Source organism: Cavia porcellus, unplaced genomic scaffold (genome assembly GCF_034190915.1).
Source record: "Cavia porcellus strain 051 isolate PalLab524CR breed Dunkin Hartley unplaced genomic scaffold, mCavPor4.1 scaffold_7, whole genome shotgun sequence".
In the NCBI taxonomy this organism is placed as follows: domain Eukaryota; kingdom Metazoa; phylum Chordata; class Mammalia; order Rodentia; family Caviidae; genus Cavia; species Cavia porcellus.
Window position 1 is genome coordinate 79,443,270 of NW_026947490.1, and position 22,379 is coordinate 79,465,648.

The 22,379-nt window shown below is 41.9% G+C and overlaps 1 protein-coding gene across 2 annotated transcripts in view; it reads left to right on the forward strand.

Moving 5' to 3' along the window:
• Lama4 (laminin subunit alpha 4) overlaps nucleotides 1-22,379 on the forward strand; it is a 130,993-nt gene that overhangs the window by 38,534 nt on the left and 70,080 nt on the right. Inside the window, exons 3-8 of one of the 2 annotated variants that reach the window (XM_005002216.3) lie at nucleotides 3,357-3,481; nucleotides 8,932-9,012; nucleotides 15,904-16,118; nucleotides 18,032-18,124; nucleotides 19,765-19,916; nucleotides 21,730-21,840. In XM_005002216.3, coding sequence (XP_005002273.2) covers nucleotides 3,357-3,481; nucleotides 8,932-9,012; nucleotides 15,904-16,118; nucleotides 18,032-18,124; nucleotides 19,765-19,916; nucleotides 21,730-21,840 — 777 coding nt within the window. Of the gene's footprint in view, nucleotides 1-3,356; nucleotides 3,482-8,931; nucleotides 9,013-15,903; nucleotides 16,119-18,031; nucleotides 18,125-19,758; nucleotides 19,917-21,729; nucleotides 21,841-22,379 lie in introns of both variants that reach the window. The other variant, XM_063253885.1, reaches the window with a different exon arrangement.

Consider the following 22,379-nt stretch of genomic DNA (forward strand, 5'->3'; position numbering starts at 1 on the left):
CAGTTAAAAATGTGTTAGAGAAATGCTAATTCAAATAATACTGTGATTCTGTCTTACCCCAGAAAGAATGACTTTCATCAAGAAATCAAATAGTAACAAATCTTTGAGGCTTCAGGGGAAAAGGAGCCCTTTTATGTTGATAGAGGGGATATAAAGTATTATAAAATCAAAATGGAAATTCCTCAAAAAACAAAAACTAAACTCTTAAAAGTGGCCTATATGCCCATCAACAGAAAAATGGATAAAGAAAATGTGGCATTTATACATAGTGGAATATTATTTTTTTATAAAGAGAAATAAACGAGTCATTTGTAGGAAGAATGTACCTAGATACCATAATGATTAGTGAAATAAATCAGACACACACACTTAAATAGTGTATGATTTCTCTAACAGGTAAAAACCCAGATAGAAATAAATAGAAAAATTAAAGATATATAATAGGAGATAAAGGACGCTTTATAGAGGAGTTCTTGGTTTATTAATCAAAAAAGATTTTATTTCTTTATTCTGTAATGTTTGTACTATTGAACAGCTTTTTAAGAGTATCTTTGCCTTAGATTTCACAAACCAGTTTTCTCTCTCCATTTATGATGTCAGTTTGTATTTTTATCAACTAAATAAACCTTACGATAAGAAAAAATATATAAAAACACAAAATAATAATTGCAGCTCCTTATAGAAATTTAATCCAAACTTGTTAGGTGAATAAATACATTGGTAACCAAAATACCAAGATAACGTAAGTGTAAACCGCTTTAATTGTGATTTATGAGATACTTGGATTATTCCTTTATTTCAGTAAGATATACTCACTTATGCTAAAGATGGGTCAGGCTCACCACTGGGCTAGTTACAAATCTAATGTCTTGTTGGGAGCCAACCAACTGGAAAATTTAAGAGGTAGGGCCATTCATCCTTACCTCCAGAAGTCCTCAGACTCCAGAATGGCTTTTAGGGAATTTTATAACAAATCCTTTAAAAAAAAAAAAAATCAGGTGAAGAAAGTCAGTGTTTATGGTCTTATCTTAGAGGATGGAAGAGATTTGGTGGTTTGTCCTTGAGAGCGATTGTTCCCTATGACTATCATGGCAGAATTAGAACCCTGAAAAGAAATGTGAAGCATCCATAAGGGAAGGAATAGAAATTAACTCATGTTGGACTTTACAAACAATGGACTGACATCTTACAGCGGGCCTGTTTCATACAGATGGGCTTCATCTGCCTACCAAGGACTCAGTCAGATTTGACCGGTCCACAAGCAGCTCTGCTGGCCTGCTCCTGGTGTAGCCCATGGTGATTGGAAGGGCTCATTAGCTTCCCCTGGGATACAGATTGCCACCAGTTTTGAACTTGCTTTCAGTGCATGTTAATTTCTTCCATATGCTTGAGACATAGTTCACTGATTCGTCCTTTTCTCCTTTTCCCTCATTTACTTCCCTAAGAAACATCTCCTGAAGGCTAATGTAACACAAGACACAGCTTTAAGAACTGTGAGGGAAATATTTAAACACAGTCGTAGCTACATAGCATGCTTTTCTTCCGTCGTTCTCATTGATCAGACAGTCTGAACAAGCCCCTAAATTCCATGCTGCTACACAGTTCTAATCAGGGTCTAGATGATCAAAATCCCAAAGAGTGTTCCCTCAGGATAGGGTGCAATAGAATTCCCTCCTATTAACTATGCGTTGTTTTTCATTTGAAGCTCAAACTCTTAGTAAAGTTCTATCAGTCATTTTCCTGTTGCCGGGACAAAATACGTGATGTACACAAGTGAAAAGAGGAGATGTTGGCTCATAGTTTAAGAGGTTTCCATCCCTTGTCAACAGCCTTCAAGGCAGAAACAGGACAGGCACGGGGGGGGGGGGGGCACCTGATGGCAACCAGAAAACAGTGAGTGGAAAAAGGCCAAAAGGAAGTCACCAGGAGCCCGCTCCTCTGCGGGGTCACACTCAGACCCACCTAGCAACGTGCTTTGCCACTCCCAGGCACCTCCTTAGCCAGTGGGTTGACGATCAAGAGGAACCGCGGCCACGGTGCTCTGACACCTTCTGATGCAGTCTATGCTTGTTTCTCTTTTTAAGAAGCAGTACACTGAGTTCTAGGGTCCAGTGGCCTATATCTGTGTGACACTGGGCAATTTACTTAACTTTCTATACCTCTGTCTCTATATAAGGAATATAGGAGAAAATAGGACCTAGCTCAGGATCATTGCAAGAATGAGATGAGTTAATACAGGTAAAATGTTTAGAGATGGCTATGGCTAGTCTTTTATTCTGGAACTCAAGAAGCTAAAAACAACAAACAGAAAAAAAAAATTTTTCAGAGTTCAGTCTGCTGGGGCTCCATCTTCCTTTCCCCAAGATTTCTCCCCCAGGCACTACCTGAAAAAGTCATTCTACTAAAGCTCTTGTGGAGAGGTGTTTCTAAGGGCAATTGCTCCAGTAGGGTGCTTCCTCAATGGCATTCTAATTCTAACAGTATAATTTTCTATTAAAATCTCAACTCAACCTTTCCACACTCGGGTAACTGTGAGGATGGAAATAGCACAGTGTGAGAGGTGTTGGCTTGTGCTGTCCAGTTCAGCCCCATGGAAAGCTGTCTCTGTGTTACTACCGCCTCACGTAGAAACAAATCCACAGATTCCACAGCTTCTGGGGACCTACCCTAGTCACATCCATGGTAATACGGTACCCAAAGGCTCAATGTATCGAGCAACTTGGAAGGAAAGAGTCAGGGAGGATTTAGTGGAAATTTGAACGCCTGACGAAGATCTTGAATAGGAAACAGATGATCCACACAGAAGTTTGTGGTTTGTTTCCTGTTTGTTATACATACTACAAATGGAAAAACAACACAATCAATTTACTTACTATTTTTTATGTGTCATTATCAAGGACACCAACAACTAGCAGAATACTCTTTATTACCTTAGACTGCATTTGTGCCACAGTGTAACATACTTTGATTGTTTATCACCATAAATCTATTGTTCCCAGGGTCATGGATAAACACCAGGAAGATATTTTTCTACTTCATATTCAGTCCAAGACAGTAAGCTCATGCTCCTAGTACATCCAGAGCTGGATCTGCCTGATTATACCTCAAAATTGAAATGAGGAATCTGTGAATAACCCCTCAGCATACAAACTCTAAAGAGGGTCCCCAGGCTGCTAGCCCCGGGTGAAGTCATCGAGCACCTCCCTACCCTCTTGCATGGACTGGGGTTAACAGGGTTCCTTGTTTGACCACCATCTATTATACTGGGCGTGATGTTCCTTTGTGTGAAGGGTTCTTTGTTGCCTGTGAAAGTTTTCATCTGCTCCCTTGTCAAATTTCTTATCTTTTGTCTTTAGAACTGCCAGCGGAACACCACAGGGGAGCGCTGTGAAAAATGCCTGGCCGGTTACATTGGAGATTCCATCAGGGAAGCACCTCACGCCTGCCAACCGTGCCCCTGTCCCTTGCCGCACCTGGCCAAGTAAGTCCTGGAGGAGGATGGTTTCTTCTAATGCTTATCCCCGCCACACACACCTCCTTTTTCCCTATTCCGATTTCTACATTTTTATTTTATCCCAAATTGAATACCTCATTTGAAACTAGGCTGGGAAAGATACAAGAAATATCTCCAACTGAAAACCACTTCGACAGCAGCATTTGTCCCTACAGCATAGACGATGACCTTGTCTCCCAGTCTCCGGACTGCATTGTACAATCAGTGAAGTCTCCCAAGTGTCATAGGTGAAGCAAGTCTCACTTTTCCTCAGCCTTCCTTGAGCTAGCAAAATCACAACCGATAATACCATCAGATTCTTCTTAACATGGTACTTTTAGTGGTATCACCTCTTTTGACCCTCGCAGAGTAAGCATTTTCCTGCTTGTGGCAGCCAGATATGCTTTTCAAGCAGAATTAGTGCATACACAGAATGCATTTTAAGGCCAATCAGCTCATAGTTGGTTGTAAGAAAGGTAATTCTCACTTCTATGTTTTGATCTGAGTGAGCCAGCTGTGATAGCACGCCTACCTGCAATCCCAGCACTCAGGAGGCTGAGGCAAGAAGATCGCTGTGAGTTCCAGGCCAGCCTGGGCTACAAAGTGAGTTCCAGGGCCAGCCTGAATGGCATAGTGAAACACTGTCTCAAAAGACAAAACAAAACAGAAATTTAAAAAAGAGAAATAAAAAACCCTAAATAACAAAGTTTTGATCTGAGTGAGAAGTTAAAAGGAACACACATTTTAACAGAAAGAATGAAATTTTTTAAGCACATTTTATATATATATATATATATATATATATATATATATATATATATATCCAAGAATCAAGTCATAACTGGTTATTCTATTGGCTGTAGAGTGAAAAAGATGTAGCGATGTTTGGTTTTCCAAGGAGCAATCAACTCTCCAGCTCTCTGACCCCCAATGGGTGTCACTAGATTCAGTTCTAACTGAAAAACTCTCTGCAGTTCAGGGTTTATTGTGCAAGACAGCCGCCGTTTCACATTGCAAGCATGTGAGAGTATCCTGGCCATCAGACTACAAATTGGAAGTTCCCTCAATCCCTCCCTCAGGTTTAGTAATTCCCTAGAATGACTCGCAGAACTCAGAACAGTGCTGTATTTATAAAGATCAGCATATTAGAAAAAATACAGCTCGGGTACAACCATAGGAAGTAATGCAGGAGGAAAAGTTTAGTAGAGGGATGGGGCAGAAGGAGATTCCACACGTTCTAAGAGCAGAAGATCACTCACCACCTCTTAGCACAACCCTGTGCTCCTCTCCCAGGGTCCTGATCACAGACTCCTGTGGCAGGCGGGACTGGGTAGTCACTGGCCTCTGGTGATATCCAGCCTGGCTCCCCTCCCTGGAGGTTTGGGGAGGGATTGAAGTGCCCAACCCTATGGTTACTTGATTGCTTCTTTTGGAGACCAGCTGACTCTCTAGGAGGCCTTTATGAATACAAAAAGGCTGTCTTCACTCTGGAGACTTGAAGGTTACAGAAGCCCTGTGTTAGGATCCAGAAACAAAAACCAAATTTATGTTTTATTTTTTTATACAAAGAGAAAGAAAAAGCAACTTAATTTCTATTCAGTCACATATGCCTGTGTGATCTCAGACAAGTTAGTGTGTCTCTGGGTCTCTCTTTCTGTGAGATTTAGGGTCCAGGAGATGAGGTTGACTTTGGCGCCATTCCTTGATTCCTTTTACCTGCATTGGATGTTAGCTTTTTCCTTGATAAGCAAATCAAACTAAAGTGTAAGAATCTGAACTGTAGGCTGTGAGATCAGACTGGAAATAATTTATGTGCAGCATTTGGGTTGGTGCCATGCACATGGTGGAGTTGGCTTTACCAAACACGTAGCATAGCACTTTTATTTTCTGCATGACCGGACTATTCTAATTGTTTGGATGCAATATTTATCTAACTGATGGCTGTTGTAAAGATTAAATAATGCATATAAAGTGATTTAGAAGCCCAAGTCCCTGGCACACTCAAGCACTTGCACACAATCACGCTACTGATGAGAAAAGAGAGAAAGGAGGCGGCAGCCATGTTTCCCTCTAATGATTTTCCTTAATTGAATGCCAGTATTTACTAACATGTTGCTCAACAGCTTGTGATATATTTAAATCTTATGTCAGCCCCATCTTCAAAAGCCATTAAGCTGGCTCAGACCTGGCTTTGTGATTTTTCATGTCTGATAGTATTAATAACGTGTGCAAGATGGATGGTCCTGAGAGTGTTTCTGAAAAGCATGAACATTTAATGTTCTGTTATTTCCACTCAAGAATGCCCTGATTTATGAGTTCCCTTCACCTCATTAAGGTACAATCTCTAATTCTTTATTAATATTCTGCTCTCAAATACTCATTTTAACCCCACCTGTTGAGGTGTTTGCCACACTTCTCTTTTGCCGTGGTATAGCTATTTTGTTAAATGTATTTACCGCTCGTTAGCTTTCCTATAACTAGTTTTGGTCACTAGCCCATATAAATAAAGATGTTGGACAGCTTCATTGGCTCAGTGAGGATTTTGTAAGCTTTGCTCTGCAGTTTCTTTAGATAAGCACATCCTTTAGGAAGACAAGCTCAGGGAGTTCCGATTATATTATGGTCTCATCCTGACACTTTTTACCCTAGGACAACAGTTCTCATCTAAATTATCTAATGTTAATATCTTAAAACACAAGATGTCTGGAAACGCGTTGTCTATGGACTGAGACATCTTATCTATATACAATCTTTAAATTGATTGAGCACATAGTATTTCGTGTGTATTATTATAAGCTAGTCATGTACTAGACACTATAAGACAGCAATGTATAAACAAAGCCTCAGCTTCCTTAAAATAGGTCAAAATATAGAAATTGTTGAAGTTCCTATAACAAAGGACTCTAGCTTTGAGGCAGATTTGTGGAGTATTTTTGTTGAGCAAGCAGAGGTTCTGAGGGCTATTGGCTCCTTCCAATAAGTAAAGCAGTGATTTGCCATTCAGGGCATGTTTCCCATCATGGAAAAGGCAACAGCTTTCAAAGACATTCAGAGCTACCATCTTACCCATGCTGTGCATGTTAGTAGATCTAGGGCTCACTTCAGAAGCAGCTCGAACCTCAGGAACATTCTCTGAAGTGCTGGTCACAAACAGGAGCACTCAAGTCTCTATGGCACAGATTTGGGGTTGAAAATCCTGCTGAAAATGAAAACAAAGGCATGTATCAGTAAGGAAGCCACATCCTGCGGGACTTGGAGGAACTGGGAGGGGGTGAGAGACCTCAGGCTGTGTAGTTTACCATGTTGTAGCACCAAAGCTCTACGGTGGGTGACCCAGTACAAAAGGGCTGAAGAGGGCAGTCTTGGTCAGAGACCTTAACACATTTGCATGGATTCCATAAAGTTCTAGCATCAAATATTAACCAGGGAGCTCATCAGAAGTCAAAATCCCTGCTGTCTGTTAGCATTTTTTTTTAAATTCATGCTGCTGCTTTCTATATAAATAAAATTGCCAAGACTTTTCAGAAAATCATCTCCTGTGGAAACTAAGTCACATTTAAAAGATCCATGGGTTAAGTCTACAGCCCTGGTATTTGGATTTCCAGTTGACAGTATCCAAATTATAAAGCAAATAAATAATGCTTGAGCGAATTAGGCAAACAGACAAAGGACTCAGTCTATTTTTCAAGTTCCCTAAGGGTTTTCGAAGAACAAAACTCAGCCTTCCACTTGAAGTGGGCGCCACAGTGGTTGCAGTGGGCTGAGAAAAGCACAGTGTTTCCAGTTTCCTAGCCAATAATAGCAGTTTTCGTAGGAAAAACATAAACAGTTAATGCTGATAAAACAAAAATGAACCCCAGTGACTGCTACTGAGTCTGAGTCTGCAGCCACAGAAACCACTGGTCATGCCCAAGGACTATTTGCGTAGAATTCATTTATTTATTTGAGGCTTGGCCAGACATCCTCCATGTCTACCAGCAGCTATGGTAATCGCTGTGACTCGGGGGAAATGTCATCTGTTTAAAACAGGAGGACATCAGCCAAAGGCCATGACTCCATATGCCCCCCACTTGGAGCCGTGGGCGGGCTGCTGGTGGAACGCCTTCAAAGAAACCTGCAGAAGGGTTTGTCCTTCTTCTGGACTCAACTGACTGTTTCTTTAAGTCAGCTGGAGTAATAAAAATAGTCAAAATAAAGGAGTGAAGGCCAAGGGCATGTAATTTCTGTGGAATGTTTTTACCATACTATGAGAGGGAATAAATTGTGGGTATTGCCTTTCACTAAGAACATGTACTGTTTTCTGATTTTAAAATGTCTTCAAACGAAGCCAACCCATCTATTTGCTTTCCTTCAAAGATCGTTAGGGGGAAGATTGCTGACACAGGCAGGAACATGAGAGCAGCAGGTCACACTTCATTGATTGCACAATACTTAAGCCAAAACTAATTTAAAAGCGATTAAAATTGTTCACACACACATGCACACACACCCCCACAGCAGGCACAATTAATGTGTTAGTGTAAAACTTTCCACACATTTCTCCTGCTTTAATAGTTGAGCCAGCTAGTCTTTGAAAGCAGTGTTCTTATTAATTTTTGGTGCTCTGTCTTAAATTTTATTATCAGAGTAAGATAAAGAGGAAGGGAAGAAACAGGAGGAGAAAAATACAAGGGCCTTTGTGGCTAAAATCTTTTTATCGTGTGCCCTGTTTCTTGGTCAGGACTTGCTTTGTCACTTAAATCAAATTCAGTCAGTCCCCTCGCCCTCACTCCCGATCTTTAACATATACATGAAAGAAATTAAGGGTAGGGGAAGATTATACAGTTTAAACATGGTTTCTCATGTTGGAAGAGTTCTAGCCAGACGTGGTGGTGTGTGCATTTGGTGGGTGTGAGGATTACAAGTTCAAGACCAGCCTGAACTACATAGCAAGACTGTATCCCAAAATAAAATAAATAAATAGACAGGTAAGTAAATAAGATCCAGCGGGGGGAAACATATGGGAAAACTGTCAAATGTATATGAAATATAATGGAAATAAGAAATTCTTATAGAAAATCTAAATGGCAGGTAGGTTTTGTCTAATTTTTGACTTTGAAGCATGTATCTTACACTTGAATTCGAAATATTCACATCACATAGAAGTGAGTATGAAATCTGAAATACTAAAAATTCTCACTGCTTCAAGGAAAGGAAGTTCATGTAGGAGATGAGTAGGAAAACCCTGAGAAATGCCCTCTCCATGGAGTGACGTTCTCTGCCTAGGCCTGCTGGTCTGAATCGTCCTGAATAGGAAGGATTGATTATAAATAAATAAATGATCACAGCCATTGAAACTGGAGGAAGAGGGACCAAAGTAGAAACGATCGAACCAAAAATTGAAGTCATCTTTCCCATGTTACATGGAATGGGCTTCAGATGTTCATTTAAAATTCTAGTTTTGCAGAATCCTGCTATAGAAAAAATGGAGCTGTTCGGTGTATTTGTAAAGAAAACTATGCTGGGCCTAACTGTGAAAGGTAAGTGAATAAAATTTTCCCTTTTCTATGTGGGTCAGAAAAAGCTGTCTATTAGCTGATACTTGTCAGTTCTGCTGTTATGCTGCTTAGCAGGTGTTAAAGTGACTGTCCTAGATGACAGGGCATCTTAAACCCCTGGCGAGCTTTCCCAATACTGCTGTAAACACAATGCAGTGCAATTCAGGCAGGACCACACCCCAGGATAAACACCAGAACAGAGCAGACCGGAAAAAAGTGAGTCTGTATCTTTTGAGAAGATTCTCTAGTTTTGATAATACTTTTTTCTCCATCATTGGAAAGCAATTCAAGTAATGTCACACACACACACACACACACACACACACACACACACACACATCTATGCACAATATTGTGAACTGGAAAAAGAAGAGGATGAACGCAAGTTCCACACAGCTTACAGAGGCACCCTAGGAGGAAATGTTCAGTGAGCTTCATTGCTCAAAGGTTTTTATGTCTTTTGCACCGTTAGGTCCCTAACCAGCATAAATTATTCTTCTATGGAATACGTGCCTGAAATGGATTTCTACTTGTTGCTGCTGGTCACCAAACAGATTTTTTTTTTTTTCCCTCACTTAGACTGCTGCTTTGACTCCCACAGGATATCCTCTGGTCTTCCACAAAATAAAACTGAAATTTTCTGTTCTGTAAGTTGGAACCTTGATCCCAGTGAATTCCTACTCTGAGTTATTTTGAGTCCCAAGAGCATCTTTTTGTGGTAGGTTCATTTCAGAGTGAAGTAAACATGAATCTTCTATCCTAAATAGAACAATAAATCAAAAAAAGTACTAGCCTGTTATTTATTTCTTTATACCACCTCCTAACAAAGTCCACAAGGGTCTGGATTTTCTAGTCCTATTTGATATGTGCTCCTTAAAATTGCTCTGGTCTTTTCTAAATAGAAAGACTTGGGCAGCTTGAGATGCCAGGCTTCCTACTCCTCCTAACAGCTGCTCAGTTTTCTAAGACAAAAATACCTATTAGTCTCCCAGAGAGGTCTTTGCATTTTTAATAGAAATACCATTAACACTGGCCTCAGCATTGTCCTTAGACAGCTAAATGATGTGCAAGTCTGTAAAGACAGGGAGAGAAGGACCTGAGGTGAGAGAACTCTTGGGAAACCCCTGAACAAGAACCACAGCATAGATGTGGGGCTTTAAAAAGTGAAAGTTTAGATCCTGGCTTGAAAATGCATGCACACCTGTAATCCCAGCTCTCTAGAAGTCTGAAACAGGACAGTCAATGCCCAAGCCCAGTGTGGACAATATAGTGATGTAGGAGGACTCAGTCTCAAAACAAAAAACAAACGAAAGGGCTGGGGTTGTAGCCCAGTCCAAAAGCCCTGAGTTCAGTTCCCAATAGCTCAAAGCAAATAAAAGTGAATCTCTAATTAAGCAATCTTTCCTCCAGTGGAAAGTTCCTGTCTCTTTCAAAGAGTAATTTGTGAGTTTAAGAAAAGCCAGTGTCTGTGACACAGAGAAAATCTTTAAATTGGTACTCTTACTTTAAATGTGCAAAATGTCGACAGTCTCTTAATTCAGGGTTGTAGTTTTGTTGTTGTTGTTGTTGATGTAAGAGGAACACGAAGAGGTGAGAGCCCACATGAATTTCAGCCCTTTCTAGAGACTGACTGAGGTGAACAATTAACATTGGTCTGAGAGATGCTCAGTCTGTATTTCCAGAAATACATGACCTGGAGGCTCTGATGGACTCATTTTCTGGCTCAGTGGGGGTCTGAGAGAGTTGTCAATAGGTCAGAGGCAGAGCTCTTTCTCCTCAGAGTTTGAGGTTGAACTAACTGTCCTCTATTAAGGATTGAATAGAATTGCTAATGGGTATCAGATGCCTCCTGTCAGAGGAGTTAATGGCCCCAGTACAGCCCTCCTGATCTAGTGCAAAGCCTGCAAAAGCAGAAATAGCCTTGGCTGGAAGGATATCTCATAACGGAGCACACTGGTGCAGACAGGAATCCTGTCGGGAACACTGACCCTAACCGTGGCACAGGGGGACAACCTCTCCCCACACATGGACCTGTAGATGATAAATCCCCAGCCCACATCAAAGGCTTGCGAGGTCTGCCATGGCCCAGCAAGCTAGGGTCAGATCTGGTGATAATCAGGCCCAGAAATGACAGTTTTAGGAGGAACATTAGTCTGGGACGTGGAAATGGGTTGTTAAGAGATTTAGCATTGCCCTGTATCTTGGCTCTACCATTTTGTGTCCTTCTGGATTAAGTGATTGACCTCTCTTTCGTGAGGTGATACCGTAATGCTTTTAGTCCTTGATATCTGGCATTTAATCAATCAATGTTCAGTGAAAATCAATTGATGGGAGTTTGAGCCACAACCAAAAGTGGTCAGTGTCCACCTTCCACTGCTGCCTGTGTGCCTGGGACGCATTGGCTTACCTTCTTGAATCTCAGTTTTCTTCCTTACAAAGTATGGCTTTGAATTAAATAATGTCCCTTTTTAATTATCTGTTACCATCTTCAGTTTATTATATTCCTTGTCTGTCAGCCTCAGAACCACCCTGAGAGGTGATTGTCATATTTTTATCTTTGTTGTTGAGGAAACTGAGCCAAAGGCAGTGATGGAACTTGTCTGAAATCATGTCACCACTAAGGAGGAGACACAGGATTTGAACAGTTCTGATCAGTAGTCTGAATCTTTGCCCTGTCCTTATAATGCTTTTACCAAGCATTTTCTTAAGAGTTTTTTTTCTTTTTTCTTTTTTTTTCGAGACAGGGTCTTACCATGCAATTAAGCTGGCCCTGGGCTCACTTTGTAACCCAGGCGTGTCTCGAACTTGGAAAGATTATCCTGCCTCAGCCTCCAGAGTGCTGAAATTACAGGAGTGCACTAGCACTCCCTGTTAATTATGTGATCCTGTGATATGCAGGAGAACCATTGCTAATTTGCTAAAGGGTCCCTTTGGCAGGAGGCTACATCACCCAAGGGGCTGGCAAGAACCTCCTCCTTTAAGATCTTTGCTGTGTGTAGCAAGAAGTCAACTTGCTCTGCTTTTCTCTTTTCCTTCCATCCTCTCTCCACATCCCCTCTCCGACACCTCTCAAAGGGAGAGTAATGGACTCTTCTGCATGGAGAGCTGATTTCACAATACAGGGTGGAGAGGGTGCTGGTGCAAATTCATCTAAGACACAGTCTCTCACCTTCAAAAACTTCAGGGCTAAAGGAGGAGACAAACTGAAAAGTCATTCAGTGCAAGGCAGAAAAAGTAAAGGTCAAATAGAAAGGCAAGAAAAATCTACTCAAGAATGCAATAAAGGAGTGATTCTTTTTCTCTGGAGAGCAATCGTCCAAGAGGAGGTGGCCTTAGCTGCTTTTTGCTTTACGATTGAACCTGGGACTGAGGAAAATTTCGTTTTGGGTTCAACAGGCAGGCTCTTAAATTGTCTGAGTTAAGCCTCACCTAACCTATGTTTTCAGTGTATTGGTGAACTGGAACCACTTCAAGAGCTTTTCAAAGCATGCAGCTGATTTGTGTGGATATCTATTTCAACCAAAATAAAATGTAATCCAAACCACTAACACTGTAGCTCTTTTCTATACTTGGAGAAGATTCCAGTAAGTGATGGTGTCTTACTGTGTTTTCTGTTGCTATAACTCAATACCACAAGCTGGATGATTTATTTTAAAAGAAATTTATATGTTATAGTTAGGGAGACTGAGAAGTTTGAGACTGAGGGCTACATCTGGTGAGACCAGTCTTGTTTTGTGGAACTCTGGAGTTCAAGGTAGAATAGGACATCACTTGACCAGACAGAGAAAACTAGCCAGAAAAATGTCACTCACTCACTCTAGAGACAATCAGTGACAGTTGAATGGCATTGAAGAAAAAGAAGGAAGAAGAAGAGCTCCAAATTTCCCAAAACAATAACTTTTTTGTCATGATCTTTTATTTCCTTTACAAACAGCAGATCTTGTACTTTTGTTTTGCCAAAAAATAAGATCATTAATTGAAATAACAAAGTTTATAGTCACAGGCCATTCATTTACACTGTAAATTTATCAGCTCTGAATAGATCAAGTCATTAGTAGATCTAGATATGAGAATACAAAAAAAATAAGAGCAGGTTATTAGGTGCCAAGGCTCGCAGTGCTAACGCTAAAGCCAGCTGGTGGTCCTTTTGTATCTTTGTCAGTAGGCTTTTGAGGGCAGGATTGTACACATGAATAGCTTTTCATTTGTGTTATACTGATTGCTTTATTTATTAATTAACTTATTAATGCCAGACCTGTGAAGTGTCAAGAACATTTAAACCTGGAGTCTCAGAAGAGGGTTGAGCCCTGCAGCAAAAAACAGGTCACTTGGTTTCTCACACCCTAGCTTCCTTATCTTATATCTGGGGATCTGTGGAAGGCTATCAATAATTAAACTTTTATCTTCATTCTGTGAAACCTGTAGGGTCTAAAGTTTGGGCTACAACTTCAGAGTTATCTCTGAATCTACACCACAAAAAGATGGTCTTGGAACTCAAAGTAACTCAGAGTAGGAATTCACTGGGATCAAGGTTTCAACTTACAGAATACAAAATTTCAGTTTTATTTTATGGAAGACCAAGGGGCATAACTGTGGGAGTCAAAGAAGCAGAACTAAGCGAGGGGAACAAAGAAACTGAGTTTCTGCGCCTGGGAAGGTCACTTCACCTCCAAATCCCAAGAAGCCAAGGAATGCATTGAGGTAGTGGATCTGAGCCCATTTCAGTGAGTCTCAGTCTAATAAAATCTGTTTGGTGACCAGCAGCAACAAATAGAAATTCATTTCAGGCACATATTCCATAGAAGAATAATTTATGCTGGTTAGGGACCTAAAGGTACAAAGGCATAAAAAAACTATGAACAACAAAGCTCACGGAGCATTTCCTCTTAGGGTCCCTCTGTGAGCTGTGTGGAACTTGCATTTATCTTCTTCTTTTTCATAGACTGTGATTTCTAACGTTCATAATATTGTGTCTATATAATTAGATTAAATTCAGTTTCTGTCCCTTCAGAGTATTGGCTGTGTGTTTCCTCTTCCTGTCTCCATTGCTATATAAAGTGGGCATGAATTGTTCCCTTGTTGGATGAATTTATTCATTCATAGCAGCAGCAGCATGGTCCAGCTGGGGGAAAAGGAAGGAACATAAGGGTAAGAAGGTCTAGGCCTTGCACTGTGACTTCTTAGCTATGTGACCCTGGAAAATTGAGGGAGCTTCTCAGGGGGAGAATGCCAGCACTGTGTCCTTTCTCACAGATGTCAGTGATAGCTAAATAATCTCACACTGGTAAAACTATGCGCTGCCGTGCAAGCAAAAGACCTGTCATACAGGAGGCCATCACCATGACTGTATCCCCCCCAAAAAAGTAACACTAAAGAAAAGCTGAGAAAGCGTACATGAGACCGAATAGTCACTTTGTTAGAATCCTGGGGTTGGTCACAGGTGTGTGTTTTTTTTCCATTTTGTTTTTTAAATGTTTTGAGTCCTGTTTCTCTTACTTTAAAGGGAAACCTTGTACAAACTTAGTTTCTTACTATTACTGGCTGGGCTTGTTGATTTCCTTGGAAAGTCTTCCCTTCCTTTCCATTCCCCAGGCCAGGCTGCAACCCAAGCCCTCCACACCCCACCCTAGCAGCCCTGTTCCAGCTTAGAGTCCAGGCTGAGGCCAGCACCGGCTTCCTTCACCTCCCTGGCTCTCTTGCTTGATCCATTCATATCAGCCCTAACTGCCCTGCATGACGAGGTGACTAAACATTCCTTCCAGCCACTCCTGTCCCGTCTTCTGCCCCAGCTGGCCTCTTATACTAGTGGAGGCTCCATAGCAAAGGAGATTACATAACCAGCTGGCAAAGTCTATGATTTGACTTATTCAGCGTTGTTTTTTTTCAAAGTTTGGCCCAACCTCTAAAAATGTAAACTCACATAAAAAATTAAATTTGTACTTTTATCTTCCCAAAATAGGATTATCTGACAGCACTAGCCCTCTATTGCCTGATGGCTCCAGTCTGGTAACAGTTGACTGGAAACTAATAGCAGCTTCTGTCACAGATAGGAACTGCAGTCTCAACTCTCACAGCTTGGGACAATCAAGAGGGAGATTCTTCCCCCTGGGCAGAGGCAGCCCCTCCCAGAGTGCCCGAGTTGGCAAGGAGCCTGCAGTCTGGATATATTGGAGTCTCGGCTCTGCGACTGAGCTGTCCTCCAGTTTGTCTGTAAGAGCTGGCTCTGTTTCCTTCATGCAGGTGTGCTCTTGTCTCTACAAGCGCACCTATCTAAAACACCCCAAAGAATGGTGTTAGCTGTTTATGTGTAGTACTCTCAGCTCTGCTACCTGCTTTCTCTGCAGACTGGCTTTGCTCAGTCATGAGATGCAGCCAGCAAGTCAGAGTGCTGCCCGCTGCCTCTTCACTTACCTGAAGCTGGACAGAATGCCTTTCTGTAACCTTCAAACAAGAGACTAAGCTATGATCTAACTGACTCGCTCCAGGGCCAATCCCATTTGGCCAAGATAGTGCTCTGCTCTGATTGGCTCAGGCCTAGTTCCTCGACCAATTCATGATGGCAAGACAGATGCTGACTTAGACCAACGTTTCTTAATAGAGATGTTATTAACATTTGGCCAGGACACATTCTTCAGCTGTTCCACACAGATCCCTGGGATGAGCAGCAATACCACAAACGCTAATTGAATTCAGACACTCCTACCTCTGGGTCCTGGCTGAATGGTTTACAATGCAGGGAGGACGATTGGTTCCTTAAAAACAAAGTCCAGTCGTACTAGAAAGATGGAAGAGTAGCGGTGGACTTTTGTTGCACAATTTACCTCACTTTCTATTTAGGTTGCCAAATATTTAACGTGTGTAATCACCTTTCAGATGTGCTCCTGGTTACTATGGAAACCCCTTACTCATTGGAAGCACCTGTAGGAAATGTGACTGCAGTGGAAATTCAGATCCCAATCTGATTTTCGAGGATTGTGATGAAGTTACCGGCCAGTGTAGGAACTGCTTACGTAACACCACAGGATTCAAGTGTGAACGCTGCGCTCCTGGCTACTATGGGGATGCCAGGATTGCCAAGAATTGTGCAGGTACAGTGCTATGAGTCCTAAGGCAGCTGTCAAGCCAGTCTGGCCCTCTTTCAATATGGAATTCAGATGAAGAATTTATCTTGGGAAAATATTGCAAGTGCCCCCTCATCATTTTCCTCGTAAATACATTCTCAGGAGCATGCATTTCAAATTCACCAGGGTTAGGAATTTTTATCAAGGCTGCTACTACAATTTAGAGCATGGAGAGAATGAAATTCACAGGTGAATAAATTTTGTCTTACCATTTTAATCTTTGCCGTCTTGATCAAAGATATAAATAAAACCTTAGTGGATTATCTATCACTGATCAGAGGTCTAAATGAAACTAGCATGGTTTAAATCAGTGTGTGTGTGTGTGTGTGTGTGTGTGTGTGTGTGTGTGTTCATTCTGGAAGCTCTGTCTCCTGGTTTACGTGTATTTAAAGACTGATATTTCAGTGAAATAGATCAGCAAGCCAAGCTGCAGTTTCATCACGTCCATCCTCAATCCCTCAAATTGTCAGAGTAGCTATTTCTGGATTAGAATAAGAAATCTTCCTGCCTAGACTTCAGTTAGACTGAAATGTAAACATTCTATTCACGCGTTCTTCAACCCATTTGTTGCGGAGAGTAAAGCTCTTCAGAAGCGAAGTTAAATTGCTTTCTTCAAGGGGAAGACAGGTTGAGACTGAGTATTTCTTACTCTTAGTGAAAGAGAAACAGGTGTTATGCTCTGTGGCACCCTTCGGTAGCAAATCCACCAGTCCCTGACCTGGACTCCCACTTGGAATGAGTAAACAATTAGTTAAATCTAAGTCACAGTAAGAGTGAACTTGCCTAAAAGAAAGCAGGTCACCAACAGCCATGACACAGAGAACAAAAGCAGGAAGAGAGTCCTGTGTCTTGCTAGATGGGAAAGAGGGGATGCGAAAGAGCTTTGGGAAGACCCAAACCTGAGAGGATGACGCCCCATCTCAAAACTGCTGCTAACTGTGTGTTTAAATGACAAAGATGCAGAGAACTCTTGGAAGAGAAATTCATGTGGGGAATAATAAAGGATCATCTTGCTGAGTGGTGCAATGTGTATTTTGTGGAAGATATTTAGCTGAAGCTTAATGAATGAGTTTATCTCTTGAAGCTAACTTTGTTTCATAAACGCAGCTAAGAGATGAGGGAAAACTCACAATTTTATGGCAGTTTATTGCTAGCAGAGATAGCTTCGGAGTTCCTCTTTAAATGCAATATTACAAGTTAATTTCCACAGAAAACCTCCGTACAGAGGCTGGGAGGTATGTATTTCAGGGGTAGAGTGTGTGTGAGGCCCAATCCTTAGCGCCAAAAACAAAGCAAAACAAAATAAAAACTCAGTGGAAAGTGAACAGTCTGGTGGAAGTGGGTTTTGATTTTTGCTTGGTCCAAACGGCATTACTGAAAATCAGTGAGTAAGTGATAAGCTCTTGGATTTTTTAAATTTATGTAAATATGCTCCTAACACTTTCCCTGGCATTATTCTTAGCCATCCAGCTGCTATTATTTGGAGGTTTAAAGTCCAGGTTGCTAAGGGTCAAGCACTCAGGAGCCAAGAATTGCTTCTGGACCTCCTGACTCAGTCCTCGGGACTGCCACACCCTCACATCTGGCAGTGAGCAGCCCTGGAGCTGGATGGGACTGGAGAGCCCATCCGTGATGAAAGGGTAGCCTTCAACTCCAAGTTGAATACTCAGTCCTGTGGCCATTTAGCACCATGCAAAATTTGCCAGGATCTTTGTGGGCTCAGGTTGTTGCATGGTAATGACAGAATCCCACAGAGTTGGCAGAGGATTCCTAGAAAATTTAGATTCGGTTTTGCCTTAGGGTCGCCTTACCAGAGCTAAATTGAATGAGAAGTATAAACTCTGTATCACAGACTAACCTCTTGTTCTTGTCTCCTACAGTGTGCAATTGTGGGGGAGGCCCGTGTGACAGCGTAACCGGAGAATGTTTGGAAGGTTTCGAATTCTCTACAGGCACGGACTGCCCAACCATAAGTAAAAATAACAGTTCATGATTGACTAACCCCACTTGGTGTTCTAAGGGCTGGGGAAAGACCTATGTGATATTCTTTGCTCTAGAAACTACTTCAGTCCCACCCCTAGACTTAAACCTCAGAGAGATCCTACCAAGCTACTTGAAGGTCCATTTGATTCCAATCAGCAGCTAGGTATTTTACATTTATGTTGCTCTATTTTAGAAAACTTATTTATCAAGTCATTACATTCACCATCTTGCTCAGGGATTAAAAGCCAAGTCATAAATGCCACGTCAAGTGGCATAGCTCTTTCTGGTCCTGTTCCTGCATTGTTTCTACAGGTCACCTGATAACACAGTACACAGACCATGCCCTACAGCATTTGCTGTAACTGAGAGACATCAAGAGACCGGTGACTTTCCCAAGTCACTCGAAATCTGAAATGAGACCAGAAATAAAATTTTGACCCATTACAAAATGGAGCTGTCTTCTTTCTTTTCCGGGTTGCTCTGTTGAATTTTTTCATCAAACCATGAGCAGTTATATGAGAAACAAAACTTTTGATTTAAAGATGGTTTGAGCATTAGGCATCTGCTTCCCAAATGAGAAGTTTAACCATCCCTCTGGGTAGAAGAAATTAATACCAGTGCATAACATCTTAGAAGATGGCACAGGATATGAAGTATAAGCTGGGCAGAGTTTACATGATGATCAAATAGATGGTCCCTGGCCAGGTCTATTTAAGGATATGGAGGTCCCTGTCTCACCCTACACATCTCCCCCAGCAGCCTGATGTGCTGGTTGGGGACTCATTCCTGAGAGAGTTTGTAAGACTGCATTAACCTTCAAATAACCAGTTAACATATTAACAACCATTAACCCTTTAGTCTTTGTTCATCACCTCTCTTAGAGAGCACAGCCTCAGAGAAAAACCCTAGGAACTGGCAAGTTGCAAAGGACTATGGAGGAGGGGACTTCAAGACACAGTTGGAAGCTTTGTGTGCCATCACTGGGAGTGTGTTCCGGGAGGGCACTGGGTCCCATCATGGTGGTCAGAACTCAAATTTGAAAGAGGAGGAGCAGTAAGAAACTAGGACCTGCCTCCCCAGGACCCCATTTCAGCCCAAACTTGCCAAGGCACCATCTTCAGAGATCAGAGCATAATGTTTGCAGTGACTTCCTTCTCCTGCTGACAAGTTCAGTCAGAGAAGAGGTGGGGCCAGAAGGGCACAGGCGCTAGCCCCTGGACACTGTAGACAGACACTAGCAGAGAAAGAAATATAGCCAAGCATCACTAGCTGACACCAAACGGAAGACCCAAGCCTGACCAGAACAGAGCAATCCCAGAGGGCTTTCCTGTCTGGAAGGAAAAGCACCAGGGTCCTCTTACATGCCCTTGGCTTCTCTGTTTGTGCTTTTCCACTGCAGCATGTGGTGTTCATGTTAACCTACTTTCCCTGTTGCCTGTGGTTTCTATTATGTGTCTGATGCATCCTTTGGCTCCTGTAAGTACTAGCTGTATGGCCTGCAGCAGCTCCTCAGGAGATAAAAATACAAATGGCATCAGCCGAGGAAGAACACATGGTGGTGTTCTTAGAGCAGCGTGCCCCCGGGCTGGCTTTTGGGTCTGAAGGAGTGACATGCCCGTTTCACCTGCAGGCTGTGACAAGTGCATCTGGGACCTGACTGACGACCTGCGGCTGGCAGCCCTCTCCATTGAAGAGAGCAAATCCGGGCTGCTGAGCGTGTCATCCGGTGCCGCTGCTCAGAGACACGTGAGCGAAATGAACTCCACCATCCATCTCCTCAAAGTACGCAGGAGAGTTGAAACTTCCATGCATTTTCACTCTGGCTCCTCAGAGTTCTAGTAACTGCTGTGCACTTTGGTACCTGAGATCCATAGACACAGGGCTTTCAGGTTTAACACATAAAACACACAGCGTCAGCCTTACTCAAGAACTGCCTTCCTGGAGAGGGGATTTAGCTCAGTGGCATAAGCACCTGCCTGGCCAGGGTGAGGTCCTAAGTTTGATCCCTGGTACCAAAAGAAAAAAAAACTGCATCTATTAAAAAATAAAGTTAATATGAGAAAGGCAGTAGCCAAAAGACTCATGTCTATGTACAAAGTTATTTGGTGAAGAAATTATTTGTAAAACTGTGCAGCAGTTGAATCATGACCACAAACTTGCCTTTATCTTGCTCCAATCTGCAAGATTTTGAGTTTCTCTAGAAACTTTCTTCTCTCTCTTTCTGCCACCTTTCCTTCTCATTTACACATGCTCTGTCTCCTTTTCTGAAGGTCACACACACACTCAAGCACCCAGACACACATCTTCCTCCTCATAGCTGCATCTAACTAACAAGTTTATGGCAGCTCACATATAAGCAGGAGCCCATTACAGTCCTTGCATATCATAACTTTGTAAGGTTTCTCCCGTCTAAATCATGGGCTCCTATCACAACCAGCAGGGCTTTTGCAAACAATGTAGCTGCCTGACAGAGCATAAAGAAACTCCTGTACACTGTCAGCCAAGTGAATATACTGGTTAAGAGCATAAACTCTGAATTAGATTGCTGTGTTCAGGTCCCACCTCTACAGTTAACTCACTATGACCTTGAGCAAGTTATTAACTTCATTCTTCACTGTCCTCCTCAGGAAATGAGGACAATGATTGCACTTATTGAGAATTCAATAAATCGACATAAGTAAAGCATTTAAAATGGTACCTGGCGGGGCTGGGGATTTAGCTCAGCGGCATAAGTGCCTGCCTTGCAAGTAGGCAGTCGTGAGTTCGATCCCTGGTACCAATAAAAAAAAGGAAAAAGATAAAATGGTACCTGGCATTAATATATGCTCTTTACATTTTGGTCACATAGATAATATCCACACCAAATGGCCAGAAATATGGAATATAAACAGAATCAATTATCATTAAATTTTAGCAGTGGATAGAATCTTAGTGAACATTCTATCCTAAATTTAGCAATCATTCCTGTCTCGATGCCCCTGCTTGGACAGGAGGATGTTGATTCTGTAAAGAGTCTCCCAGGCCTGCGCCTCGCGGAGGATCTATACTCCCACTTCTGCAAGGCACAGTTTCAAGATGGCTGTCACGATAGCTGGCTGGAAATCACTGCCAGGATTGAAGGACTGAATCCAAAGTAATTTGAGGAAGTTGTATTTACAATAAATTCAAAAATGCAAAAGAAGTGTGCATTAGCCTAAAATAAAGAGAATACCTCTCTTTACACCAAAAGGAAGTGAATTTCTGAAGCCTGTTTGCATTGATCCTGAGAGCAGATCAGTTCTTCCAAGCTGAAAATTTAACTCAGATACTCAGGACTACGACTGGCTGGCCTACACTATGCCTTTGTGCAATCGGAAAAGGTGTCCTTTCCTTATGCCAGGTCACCAGCCTAGTCTCTCAGTCTTTCGTGGTCCCCGCCTGTGAATCCACCCTTTCCAGAAGGCTGCAGCACTCTTTAAACCCCTCTGTAGACCCCATTAGCCATTAGAAAAGTTATACTACCCCGAATCTTCCTATACTGAAAAAGCTTTATATGTATCTAAAAATTGGATTTGCACTTCTATGAATTATTTCAAAAATGCACTTTTTTCCACAGATGAAATTATCAGAAAGAGAAAACCAGTATATCCTGAGAAAGATACAAGTCAGTAATGCTGAGAACACCATGAAAAGTCTTCTATCTGACTTGGACGAACTGGCTGTAAAGGTATGTGTTCAGTTTCAGGGGCTGTCTTTAAAGAAAAGGTTTATGGGTCATATTTCCCATTGCTGGATCAAAATATCCTACAGTAGCAAATTAAAAGGGGAGAAGTTTAATTTGGCTCACGGTTTGGGGGAATTGAATCTATGGTCAGTGTCTTAGTTACTTTTTACTTGTTGCTGAGACAAAATACCTGATGCCCAAAGTTGGGAAAGGAAAGGTTTATTTCTTACAGTTTTTGGAGGTTTCACTCCATACTCAGTTGGCTCCAAAGCAGGCTGGCATGGCAAGGCCACAGTTCATGGTGGCTGCAAACAGCAAGATGTGAATGCCTGGCAAGAGAGAGACACACACCTTCTTCCTGCCATTACATTGTATGCTGGCTCCACCCCTATGTGGGTGTAGCACTGACATCATCAATCCAAGCTCTAGACAATGAACCAATCATAAATGCACAATGCAAACGCATGAGGCTTGGGGGCCACTGACATAAACAACGACAGTGAGCTCCAAGGCAAGGGCATTGTCGCAGAAGGTTGTAAAGG